The sequence below is a fragment of the Cavia porcellus genome, unplaced genomic scaffold (genome assembly GCF_034190915.1).
Source record: "Cavia porcellus strain 051 isolate PalLab524CR breed Dunkin Hartley unplaced genomic scaffold, mCavPor4.1 scaffold_1, whole genome shotgun sequence".
NCBI lineage: Eukaryota > Metazoa > Chordata > Mammalia > Rodentia > Caviidae > Cavia > Cavia porcellus.
Genome location: NW_026947484.1, coordinates 197,335,966 through 197,349,395, shown reverse-complemented (window position 1 = coordinate 197,349,395; position 13,430 = coordinate 197,335,966). Strand labels below are relative to the sequence as shown.

Sequence of the window (13,430 nt, the reverse complement as noted above, 5' to 3'; positions counted from 1 at the left end):
TTTTAGGGTAGCATGAATTATTTTCTTTCTGCTAGTTATCCCACTAATTCTTTTCCCTTTCATCTAAAAGGATATAGTAGAACCGCTGAAAAAGAATGCAAGCAGGTACTTCATTATATCTTCCTTCTTGTAAAAAATTATTTAGTTTGCATTCACTTGATCTTGACACTTCTGAAATCTTTTTAAGTGCTTCTCTTTAAGAAATCTTCCTAATCATTGGAATGCTTTTTTGTGAGAGGACCCAATTTTAAAAAAAATATTTAAAATATCTACAGGTTTGTCTATGGCCTTCCCATCCTGAACACATCTTATCTTGACAAAAATATCTAAAAGTTTTACCACATATTATGTTCAAGCAGAAAATGATTACTTATCATTCCATTGCAAAACCATAACCATTGTTAACCTCTGTGACTTCTTAAAACATCAATTTACATCAATTTTTTATTTTTATTACACTATTGCTTCAAAAATCTACAGCTAATTTGACTAACTTTTACTTTAGAAAATATTTTATGAAAGAACGCAGAAAATAAGTCAAGAACTGAGTACAAAATTGGCACATAGTAGATATGTAACCCTACTGATTTCTTGTTATCTATATGCATTATAATAAAAGACTGTCTTTATGATAAAAGAAATGGAATAGTAAGAAAATACCATAAAATATATTAATCTCTCTCTTAATGTCATCATGTAACATTAGCCTGATATATGCCATCTATCTATCTATCTATCTAGAGAACAAGTGTTAAAATCACAATTAACTGATTTGGTCAAATATTTACATCCTAAGGCAAAGTTTTTATAAATCTGTCTCAAAGATCTGAAGTGTGGAACAATTGGGATAACTATGGATGGTCACTGAATATTTCTGTTCTCATCCACACACCTCATTGCATGCCTGCCTCCTTGGGTAGAAATACTCATCTTAGATCCTGTTGTCATAGGCACCAGTTCTCGATTATAAAATGCTGCACTGGACAATAAGGAGCATGTCATGCTATTCAGCTCCTAGGAATGGTTGTCTTACTGACATCAGGTAAGCATGTAAAGCAGGACTTCTCATTCCATAACCTGACAAAGGAGTGAAATATCCTTTTAATTACATATCAACCTCAGAATCACTGAAGTAATGAAAGCAGAGTTGACCAGGGCACCAAGATTAGAGATCATGGTCATGGTAGGGAGAATGTTTTACCACTGCTGAAAAGTTTACCCAAAGCATCCTTCATGTTTTTATTCCTCAAGCTATAGATGAATGGGTTTAGCATAGGAATAATCACCATATAGAGAATGGAAGCCCGACTTTCTTTCTCTGTAGAGTGAGCTGAGGGGGGGAGTAGATACACACCCATAAGCGACCCATAAAAGAGAAGAACCACCGTGAGATGAGAACCACAGGTAGAGAAAGCCTTCCACCGCCCTCCAGGAGAGGAGATGCCAAACACGGCCCAGAAAATACGGGCGTAGGAGAAGACAATCAACATGAGGGGCAGAGTGAGGAACATCAAGCCCATGATGATGATCATCAGCTCGTTAATGTGGGTGTCGGAGCAAGCAAGCTTCAGAAGAGCACTAGGATCACAATAGAAGTGGGGAATAATGGTGGGGGCACAGAAAGTCACACAGGTCAGCAACAGTGTGTGCACAAGGGCAGGACAATTGGTTAGCAACCAACACATACCCAGCAATAGTATGCAGAGTTGAGGACTGAGGGCCACGCTGTAATGAAGTGGCCGGCAGATAGCCACAAAGCGGTCATATGCCATCACAGCCAGGAGGCAATTGTCAAGACCACCAAACAGAAGTAGGAAATATAGCTGTGTAAGGCACCCAGGGTAGGAGATGGTCTGACTCTGGGTATGAATATTGACCAGCATTCTGGGGACTGAAGCTGAACTGAAGCAGGCATCCGTTAAGGACAGATTGGCCAGAAAGAAGTACATGGGCGTATGGAGGTGTGGGTCAGCGCAGATGGCCAGGAAGATGAGCAGGTTTCCAGCCATGGTGATCAGGTACATGCCCAGGAAGGTGCCAAACAGAAGAAGCTGGTCCTCTGGTCGTTCAGAGAATCCTACCAGGAGGAAGTCTGACGCAGGGGTTTGGTTCAGTTGGTTTGTTTTTCTCATCTTTTGTAGTTTTTGTTTTCTGTTCAGATAAACCCTATCCATGGGTCAATAAAGAACTATTGGATCAAATTTTAGATACATATCTTGAAAGTACTAATCTGAAGGAAAAAGAATATATGATCCAAAGAGAACCTCAGGATCTCACTGAAGATGCAAGAAAAGGCCCATGGAACATTCACAGAACAGTTAAGATAGCATCCATTCAAATGAAGTTGTGCTTTCTATTCAGCAACAAGGTGAAGAGAAAAGAAATCATTTTGATCAGTGAGTCAGTGATACCTATTTGGAAGAAGTGAGAATTGAGCATGATCTTGATAGCAAGATTAGAAAAGCTACAAATGAGGCTGCATTAAAAAGTGTTGCACTAGGGGCTGGGGATTTAGCTCAGCGGCATAAGCGCCTGCCTTGCAAGCAGGCAGTCGTGAGTTCGATCCCTGGTACCCATAAAAAGGAAAAAGACAAAAAAAAAGTGTTGCATGGCCTTTATCACTGTCTTCCTCACACACACGCACACACACACACCACACTTCATGGCCTTCTATATGAGGGCTGAAAATGTCTCTGAAGATGGGCTCCTCTTCACTTGTCCCTGATCTCCAGAGCTGTCTCTTCTTTCAGGTCAGTCCTGACCTTTTCCATAACTGGGAGCACTGCACATCTGGGCTGAGGTTGGGTGTTTGTTATATCCCACTCTCCCATCCGCTTTTAGGAGGTCCCTCCACAAATAGGACACTCCCTCCTTCACTCTCTACCCTTGTCCTCCTCCCTTTTCACCTCTCTTTTTAAAACTGCTCTGGGAACTGGTATTTAGACCCTCTGTGCATTGATGCCTGTGCTTCTACTACATGTCTCTGATATTTCAATTTATCAGAGGAACACGGTGAAAGACATTAATGCTTGATTTTCTTAGCTGAAAATAAATGATTTTCTCTCCTAGGATTTAGAACAAGCTTGTATGAGGTGTCCTATTATCAGGTCTTTGAAAGGTCTGTTCATGTTTTAGTCCTCAGGTATTCTGTGAAACATAAAGAGGCTTCTGATCTCAGGCAAAGACTCAGTTTACACAGTTTACAATGTTACCTGATAGTTTAGCTCGGAAAAGATGTGTGTGTGTGTGTGTGTGTGTGTGTGTGTTCTCAAGTATGCGTGCAAGCATGTGTGCTACCCCTAAGACATCCTTACCTGTCAGAGTATCTATCAAATTAAAGCATCTTCAAATTCTCCAATTCTGTCCTCTAGATGCAAAGTTCTCAGTAATGCACCCTGAGATTTTCCTGACTCAGAATCAGTAGCCTTCTGGTCTACTGGACTGCCCTTATTAGGAACACCCGTGTTTGTGATTCATTTTCAATGTCCCCAGGCCTGAGAACACAAGAGCTAAAAGAATATATGTATTTTTAGAGCTATAAGGCTCCTGATACACCATCTCCCAAACTGCTCATTAGCACCAACTTCAATGTCACCGTGCAGCCTTTTCTCCAGCCAACTCTGGCTGGTCCTGGGAGACCTGGGGGCATCTGTTCCCCAGAGGAGAGCTCTCAGATGTGGATCTCGGGAGTGTGACTCTCAATCTTTGGCTGGAATGCAGTGCATTTCTGCCTGTCCAGCAAGTGTGCTGGGAACACCCACCTCTGCACTGGACAATTCTGTTCCCGTGCTGTGTCCTAGGAAAAAGTAGAATGAAGAAAAAGATCAGGAGGGTATTATAATATAATTGTTTCTGACTTATAGAAACAGAAAAATCCTAATATGAAGCAAGGTCCTCAAAAAATTAAGTCTCAAATGAGGCTTCAAGCTATATTAAGTTCATCCTGCCATTATGGTTCATACATAGTACTTGCTAACAAGGATAATTTACCTCCAATATATGTGTTAATATTTATTAACTCATCTTGAGCATTTTCAGTACATGATTGTAATTTAACAAGTGTAGGATATAGACACTATAGTATTGCTTTATTAGTTTTACAATAGACTTATGCTCAATGTTAGTGACTTGAATAGGGTGTGTAAAGCTTCAAATGCAAGGGATAAAATACTTAACCATGCCTGCACGATTGTAGACATCAATCTCTTTACCACTATAGTTCATCTCAGTGCCATTATGGATTCTCAGGGTCATGCTCGAATCATTAACAATTTTATAAGACTAAAAACCTTTTTAAAACTTGCGTTTCTTTCTTATCTAGCAATATCATACATTTCTTTCTGTTGATTTTATTTTATTTTGGTTCTGGGCAATAAATCCATGGCTAATATATGATAGGCAAGTGTTCTACCAAGGAGCAATAACCCCGGCATGTTTCATAGGACTTTTAGATACACATAATTCCTTAAATGTCCTGTTAGTATGTTTGTCACTTTTTGTCTTGAAGTACTCATTTATCTGCGTGTTTATACTTTTCTGCTGTAGTCATTCTGTTATGTGTAGGCTTTACTTTTAAATTATATCAGGTATTGAATTGAATTAGGTATTGAAACAGGTTAGGCAAGTGTTCTACAATTGAGCTATATCCCCGGCCCTTTTTATTTTATTTTGAGACAGGATCTCACAAAGTTACCTCCAATTGCAATGTTCATGCCTCAGCCTCCTGTACAGCTGTAGTTACAAGCATGTGACACCCTATATATAAAATTTACAAAACCCATATTTTTGTACTCAAAGTTGATAGTTTGCTTTGTGATTCCTCCTGTCTATTATTTTTATACTTTCTCTCCATAGGTCAGGGTAATTCCACTTAGCTATTTCTTCTAGCTTTTAGTACTACAATCACATCTTTAATAGACTATCCCCGTGTTATGTAGCAGGATGAAAGAATCTGGCTTACCTCTGATTTTTACGAATAGCTATCGATAGCAGTTCTATTTGTCAATAACTTCTGTATTCTCTATATATTTGTTAAGTCAGAGCTTGTATGAGTGGTCTTCCAAAACCTTGTGGGTAGCTCACAGTCAGTGCCAGGGTTCTGAAAGTGAACGCCTTGAGAGGAAATGTTCTAATGCAAAAGATGAAAAGAGCACGACTTTATATTCTTTTGAACCTGCAGATGGAAATCCTAAAATCTCACTTTTACTGCCATTCTTGTCAAATGAATCACTAGGTTGAAGTCAATGGCTAACGGAGGGAAATTAACCTACTCACCTACTAAATAAGAACACTAGCAAATTAGTTTTGGCTCTGTTTAATATACCATAGACTTTGCTCTTCCCACAAGTTATGTTTCTTTTCTCCCATATTCAAAATATTCCAGAGAGCCTCAGAATCTCATCCCATTGCAACATCAAGAAAACATCTAATATCCTGTCATAAATGAGATCTAGGTGAAAACATGGTTCTTCAGATATAGCTCCTTCTGTATGCCCCTTTTGTTCCTCTTGACCTGAAGGCCTGACAATATGGGAGCTCCTGCGATGCAGTGTAAAGGAGACACGGTGTTGGCATGAGATGACTATAATCAGTGTTCCCAGTTCCCAGGGTGAGGCAAACAGTTAGATAGGCTTAATGGACAGGAGATACAAAACTGGTTTCTTTTATTCTTAGTGCTGCCAATGTTGCACTGGTAAACATGTGATATCCCCCACCCATCCATGTTTTTTTTTCCAGTTTCAGTTACCTGTATTAACAACAGCCTGAACATTTTAATTGGAAAATTTCAGAAGTAAACAACTTATACATTTTACATAGTGCACCATGTGAAAAGCATAATGAAATCTTCAGCCATCCACACTTCCCTGCCCAGGATATGAATTCTTATTTGTCCAGCATTTCTATGCTGTTGGTGCTAATCACTAGTCACTTGGGAGCCATTTCATTACCAGCTCACCTGTTGCTCTATCACAGTGCTCGCATTCCAGTAACCACCCTCATTTTTCTTAATAAAGTCTCTAGAACACAGGAATGATGATGCTGGGAATTCAGATATGCTAATAAAAACGTATGAAGTGTTTCCTTTGAGTGAAAAGGTGAAAGTTATTGACTGAAGGAGAGAAAAAAATGTACTGATGTCACTAAAAATTATAGTAAGTTATGGTTGGTATCTTATCATGATTAATTTATAAATTCTCAAAGTTGTATATGCATAAAAAAGAGTATAGAGTTTCATTCAATCACTATTAATAGGTATCTTTTGGGTCTTGGAATATATATCCTGTGGATAATATTACAATTTATCTGTGCTACTTTTGATGATACTAAGATTGTTTCTGGTTTGGTGCTTTACAATTAGTAGTGACACAAACATTCTAGTGTATATTTTAGGGGGAATATACTCATATGTATTGGTTGACTATGCCAATACACCTTTGTTGAAGTATGGTTTCTGGGCCTATGTTTTGCTTATATGTATCTTTAGTTTGTCAGAGTGATTACCTTAGGAGGACTGCAGAGGCATATGAGAATTCTGATTGTTCTTTTTCCCATCAACACTTGGTATAATGTATTGCTTTTATTTTAACTATGCTTCTGGTGTGCAGTAGTAACATCGTGAGTTAAAGTTTCTTAAGGACTAATGTGGTTGAAAATATTTTCATAAGATTATTAAAACACATGAGGAGGATAGGGAAAGGGAATGTAGAAGCACATTTGGACATGATCAAAACAAGCATATGCTTATATGGAAATGCCAGAGTGAGACCAATTAATTTGTGCGAGTACAATAGATTAATTATTAAAATAAAACACACGATATTATATTTTGTGATATAGCTTTTTAGGTATATTGATTTTTTAATTTGATGAAAAAGAATAATTATATATTTTTATGTGGAACATTATAGAGAGACCAGAAATAAACCCATGAATTTCCATTGAGTTTTGACAAATCACCACAAGAGCACACATTAGGAAAAAGGAGAGTTTCTCCAATAATGTGAGAGTTAACCAATTGTGTTAATTTGAATGAGGCTCAACTAATTTGACTAGCATAGTTCTGGATGTGGCTTACGGTATTTACTGAAGGCAGATGACTCACCCCAGGGGTTTGAGTAGCACCAACCAAGAGGCTGGTAGCCTGAATGGGCCAAAGGGAAATGAAGGAAGAAGGCTGCTTCTGCTTCTTGGGAGGAGCTCCAGTCTTCGCCTTCACCTTCCATGCTGTCTCCTGGCTTGCAGTGCACACCCTTCAGGCTTGTATCACAGACTCTTCAGCTTCCTGATACAGGCATGCAAGGGATATTACAGTGAGCTCCAGGTTTTCGAACAAAAATCAACCCAAAATTCATTGAAGAATTTAGCCTAAGATCTGGAACTGTAGGAGTGTTATTAAAAAAAAAAAAACAGAGGAAAAGCAGCATAACATTTGTATGGACAATGGTGTTGGTTACAAAACCAAACGCATACATAAGTATCAAAAGCAAAAATAGACAAATGAGATGGAAAGACACTAAAAACCTTATACAAAGCAAATAAAACAGTGAAGCACGTAAAGAGACACACTATGAATTGAGAGAAAATAATTACAAACTATATAGTTAATAGGAAAATAACATTCAGAATTTACCAGGAATTCAGAGGGGAGATTCAATACAGCTTAGTAGAGAAGAAATCAAATCAGAGAGACTCAGAGAAAGTCAACTAAAAACATAGGAAATAGGAAGAAGAAGGGGACATACATCCTGATGCCAAAAATCAACTTGAAATAAGAGACTTGTAAATCAAACAAAACATAGGCATAGAAGTTTGTTGAAGACTCCCATAGAGCTACCAGCAGGACCTCTCCTTGAACTGAGCACAGGAATTGTCATTCTGGGAAGTTCTTAAACAGCTGACGGGACCCTGCTAGTGTGACAGAGTCAAGCTACATAGGACGGACATGGCCCTTTGCCTCTTCTGCCCTCCTCCAAACAGAGGGTGTTCCACCCTGGGACCTTTCATCACCAGCAGACAACAGGGGGAATTCACACAACACTCTCCACTTGCTTAGTGATGTCTTCTGATAAATAAAATTCTTAATTCTAGCACATTCCAAGTTATTTTTTCTTATATTTATGCTGTTTGTGTTCTGTTTAAGAAAGATTTAGATATTTCCTGTTTTATTTTATGGAAAAAATAAAAGCACATTTCCTTTAAAAATAGAAAAATAATAATATTTAATATATTGCACGTTGTTATCATCAAAGCAGTTACTCAGAGTACAAGATATAAAGGCTGGAGATTTAGCTCAGTGGCACAAGTGCCTGCCTGGAGAGCACGCGATCATGAGTTCGATCCCTGGTACTACAAAAAAAAAAAAAAAAAAAAGAAAGAAAGAAAGAAAAAAAAAGGAAGTCTAACAGAGTACAAGATATGGGCATAAAAATTCTACAAATCAGTAACCAGCTTGAGTCCAGAGGCAGTAGCTGGCCCTGTCCTTGCGCACACTTCAGCAGCCATGAGAGACATTGCCCCCTGGTAACCCCTGGGAGGCTTCTGCCCCAAGTAGCCAGCATGGGCTGGGAAAAACAGCAGCCAGCCCTGCACCAGCATGTCCAGTGGCCACCATTGGATACCCATAGCCAGCACTGGCCAGGAGAACTCAGGAGAACCAAACGGTCATGCTCTGGAGAAATTGTAACCAATGTGGGAAGTGCGTGGGACCCCAACTACCCTCTTGTTTGGAAAAACCCAAGAAAATATCAAGACAAAGACACAAAAGGTGGTCCTTGGACTCCAACCCAAGCAGAGGAAGTCCAGGAGATGAAAACATGGGAGAAGTCAGGAGCAGCACACCTGAAGTTTCTGAAGTGATGGCAACTGAAGTAGGAGATAACTTCACAAGGCTATAAAAGAAATTAGAACAGAAATTACATCTCAGGTAAAAGAAGAAAAACATAATAAAAGAATTGCTAAGCATTTCTAAAGAAGACATAGATTAAAAATACAGGAGCATAGGAAAACAAGGGAAACCGTGAAAGAACAATATAAGAGAGATTTAGAATGTATGAAACAGATTCAAAGAGATATCCAGGAAATTAAAAACTCCATTGAAAGTGGACAAAATTGCTTGAAAGAAACTGAAGATAGACTTCCAAACCTTGAAGACAGGTGTGCAGCTTGCGATAGTGAAAGGAAAGATTTCTTAAAAATAACAAGGAATTTTAAAATAACAATTCAACGACTACAAGATGATGCAAAGCAGAATAACTTAAGAATGATAGGGGTCAGTGAAAAAGCAGGGATCAACACAAATGACTTGAAAACTCTATTTACAGAAACAATAGCAGAAAACTTCCCAAAGATGGAAAAAGGATCTGGCGTACAGATAAGCAAGGCAACTAAAAAACAAAAACCAAAAATAAACCTACAGTCAGACATAAAATAATCAAGATCTCAGAAATTCAGTACAAGAACTGAATATTAAAAGCTGTGAAAGAAAATAAACAGATCACCTATAAAGGAAAACCCATGAGAATCATGACAGACTTCTCATCCCAATCATCACCTCAAGAATAGGTTGGAGTAAAGGATTTCAAGTCCTGAAAGAAAACAACTTCCAACCCAGATTGATGTACCCTGGAAAACTACCTTTCAAAATTAACAGAGAAACAAGATACTTCCATGGCAAAGAACAACTGAAGGAATTCATAACCACCAAACCAATGCTATAAAGAATACTGAAGGATCTTCTAGAGAGATATTTAAAAAAGATCATGGTTCCAGGAACAGCAGCAGAGGGCGATCACTGAGCGGGGCAGATAATTGATTGGAGGAGAATAGTAGGCAGTCAACATCAGGAAAAAAGCATGGCAGAGATGAGCCTGTGCATGTTAGCCATAACCATTAATGTAGATGGCCTTCATTCATCAATAAAAAGAAACACAGGCAAGGTAGAACAGGAGACAAGATCCATCAGTGTGCTTTATTCAAGAAACACATTTAACTCTAAAGGAAATTCATAGACTAAAAGTCAAAGGAGAGAAAAAACGCTCTATGTGACAGATAATCAGAAAAAAAAAAGTAGGGGTGCTTGCCTATCAACTGCAGAATGGACAAGAAAGACATGGCATTTCTGTACAATGGGAAGCTACTCAGCATAAAGAAAGATAACCTTGAGGTTCTTGTAGGTAAATGGATACTGCTTGAGATCATGCTCATGGGTGAAATAGTCCAGAGTCATGTGGGTGAACACTGTGTTGTATCAGTAACATAAACAACTAAAGGAGTCAGTGGAATCCCAAAATGCACCGTAGATGTTGTGAAGGTAAAAGGGGAGATGTCTAGAGGGGGAAGGCAGTGGCCATTGTTAATCTGTACCTTCTTTTGAAACTCTGTATTATTTTCATTGTTCTATTTAGCTTGGTTTTATTCTGTTTTGTTTGATTTTATCATATTTGATGACAGGGACAGCTATTTCAAAAATAACAAAATGTATTATAGTAGCCATTATTTCCAATTATCTTGCTTCAAAGCACTGTATTGCTTCACTTGTATTCTTTTGATTGATTTTATTCTATTTTTCTTTGTTTGTTTGATTTATGTATAAGCAGCTACTTTGAAGATAACAAGATGCACTATGGTAGCCAATGTTGTATTCCTACTGTCTTGTTTTGAAGTCCTGTATTATTTTCATGGTTTTGTTTTATCCTGTGCTGTGTTTTTATTTCATTGTGCCTGATAGTATGGACAGTTATTTTGGAGATAACAGGAGGCATTAGGGTGGCTTCTGTTGGTTTCCATTTATCTTGTTTGAAGTCTTGCATCATGTTCATTGTTTTGTTTTGACTGTCTCTATCCTGCTTTATTCCTTTTGATTTTGTTCTCTTCAAAAGAAAAAGGAAAAGTGTCCAAATGATATTAGCACTAACCTTTCTTTTCAACAAAATATGAGAAATTAGTAGTAAAATCATCTTTATTTCCCTTTCCCTTTCCTTTATTTTCCATAACCTAGTTCCTCTTTCATTTTGAACAATTCCTTCCCATTTCACAATATCTGTTGTACATTTTGTCCTTAACTTACTCTTTCAGTTTTTCACAACAGGCAGACAATACGATGTTTACATGTGTGAGTCTGATTTATTTTACTGATGAGTGTGGTCTCAAATTGCATTTAGTTATAAAAATCTCAAATTTGTCCCCACCGGACCGGGGACCAGGCCAGATCAGACTGTAGCAGCGGCAGCTGGGAGCTCCGTGCAACCTGCGGGAACATTTTCCCTGACCTGGGGACCAGGCTGGTTCCCTACCAGACCAGAGACCAGGCTGGGCGGGTGAGTGCAACAGCAGCTGCTGGGAGCTCCGCCCAACCTGCAGGAACTTTCTCCCTGACCTGGGGACCAAGCTGGCTCCCTACCAGACCAGAGACCAGGCTGGGCAGGTCAGTGTAACAGCAGTGGCTGGAAGCTCCCCCCAACCTGTGGGAACTTTCTCCCTGACCTGGGGAACAGGCTGGTTCCCCACCAGACCAGGGACCAGGCCAGATCAGTGACTGTAGCAGTGGCAGCTGGGAATCCCGCCCAGCCTGAGGAGACACTCTTCGTGCCTGAGGACCAGGCCGTAGATCCCTCCTGGGTCGAGTGAGTGGGGCCATCGCAGGGATCCCCATCCCAGGCTGGTGGACCTCTCTCCCACTCCTGGAACAACACTTGAAGCTCCAAAATACAGGAAAATGACAAAACGAAAGACCAAAATGCAATCTCAAACATCCAGCCCATCCCAAGAAAGACCAGGAGCCATGTGCATAGAAGAAAACACATGCCACATGACTGAAATACCTGAAATAATGGTAACTGAAATAAAGAAGCAAGTATGGGAAGCCTTAAAGGAATTCAAACTAGAAATAATATCTCAGATGAAAGAAGAATTGATAAAAGAAATGAAGCAGATACTAAACATAGCTAAAGAAGTTGCAGTTAAAAAATTGGAGGAACTAAACAAATGGATAGAATCCCTGGATGAACAATATAAGAAAAAAACAGAATACATAAAACAGATGCAAAGAGATATACAGGAAATCAAAAACTCCATTGAAAGTTGTAAAAACCACCTGAATGAATGCAAAGATAGAATCTCAGACCACGAAGACAAGATTATAGCCAGTGAACAGGAAAGAAAAGATCTTTTAAAAATAACAAGAAATCAGGAAATAACAATTTAACACCTACAGGATGATGCAAAGAGAAACAACATAAGGTTGATAGGGATAAATGAAAAAGAAGGGGACAACATAAAGGATGTCAAGAGGATATTTAGAGAAGTAATAGCTGAAAATTTCCCAAACATGAGATTGGAAACTGATATCAAGATCAATGAAGCATAGAGAACTCCAAATAGTTACAACCAAAATAAATCTACACCCAGATATATAATAATGACCATCCCAGAAACTGAACAACAGAATAGAATATTAAGGGCTGTCAGAGAGAAAAGACAGATGACCTATAAAGGAAAACCTATCAGAATTACAGCAGACTTCTCAGCACAAACAATAAAGTCAAGAAGAGCATGGAGTGATGTATTTCAGATTCTAAAGGAAAATAATTTCCAACCCAGGCTGATGTACCCTGCAAAATTGTCCTTCAAATTCGATGGAGAAATAAGATACTTCCATGACAAAGATCAGCTGAAAATCTTCATGATCACCAAGCCAACCCTGCAAAGAATACTGAAAGACAGCCTAGATACATTTAGGAAAAAACCACTAAACAAAGCAGACAATTAAACGGAGCAGAAAGATAAACATGCAATAGCAGAAAGATAATATGTCAACAATAAACCAATTTATAACAGTTCTTACTATTAAAGTAAATGGTCTCAATACACCAATGAAAAGAAACAGACTGGCAGAATGGATCAAGAAACAAAATCCAACCATATGCTGTCTACAAGAAACCCACCTAACTCAAAAGGATACTCACAGCCTGAAAGTCAAATGATGGAAAACAATACTTCACGCAACAGGAATCCCCCAAAAAAGCAGGGGTAGCTATTCTGTTTGCAGACAAAGTCAAATTCAAGCCAAAAATGATCAGAAAGGATAAAGAAGGTCACTACATACTGGTTAGGGGAAAACTCCAAGAGGAAGAGATAACTATCTTAAATATATATGCACCAAACTCCAGAGCACCCAGTTATATAAAACAAGTACTAACAGAAATGAAAAACCAAATCAGCAGTAACACAATTCTGACAGGAGATCTTAACACACCATTGACACCAATGGACAGATCATCCAAACAGAAAATCAACAAAGAAATAAAAGAACTGAATTGCACCTGTGAACAAATGGACTTAATAGACATATACAGAGTATTCCACCCAGCAACAACAGAATACACATTCTTCTTAGCAGTACATGGGTCATTCTCTAAAATAGACCACCTATT

General features: G+C 38.6%; 1 protein-coding gene across 1 annotated transcript; it reads right to left on the bottom strand.

The window, feature by feature from the left end:
- Nucleotides 1–1,178: 1,178 nt before the first annotated feature.
- On the bottom strand, nt 1,179–2,174 carry LOC100733510 (olfactory receptor 1N2-like). Its single transcript, XM_003470648.3, has one exon. It carries the CDS (start codon nt 2,172–2,174, stop codon nt 1,179–1,181), a length of 996 nt encoding a protein of 331 aa, XP_003470696.3.
- Nucleotides 2,175–13,430: the final 11,256 nt, after the last annotated feature.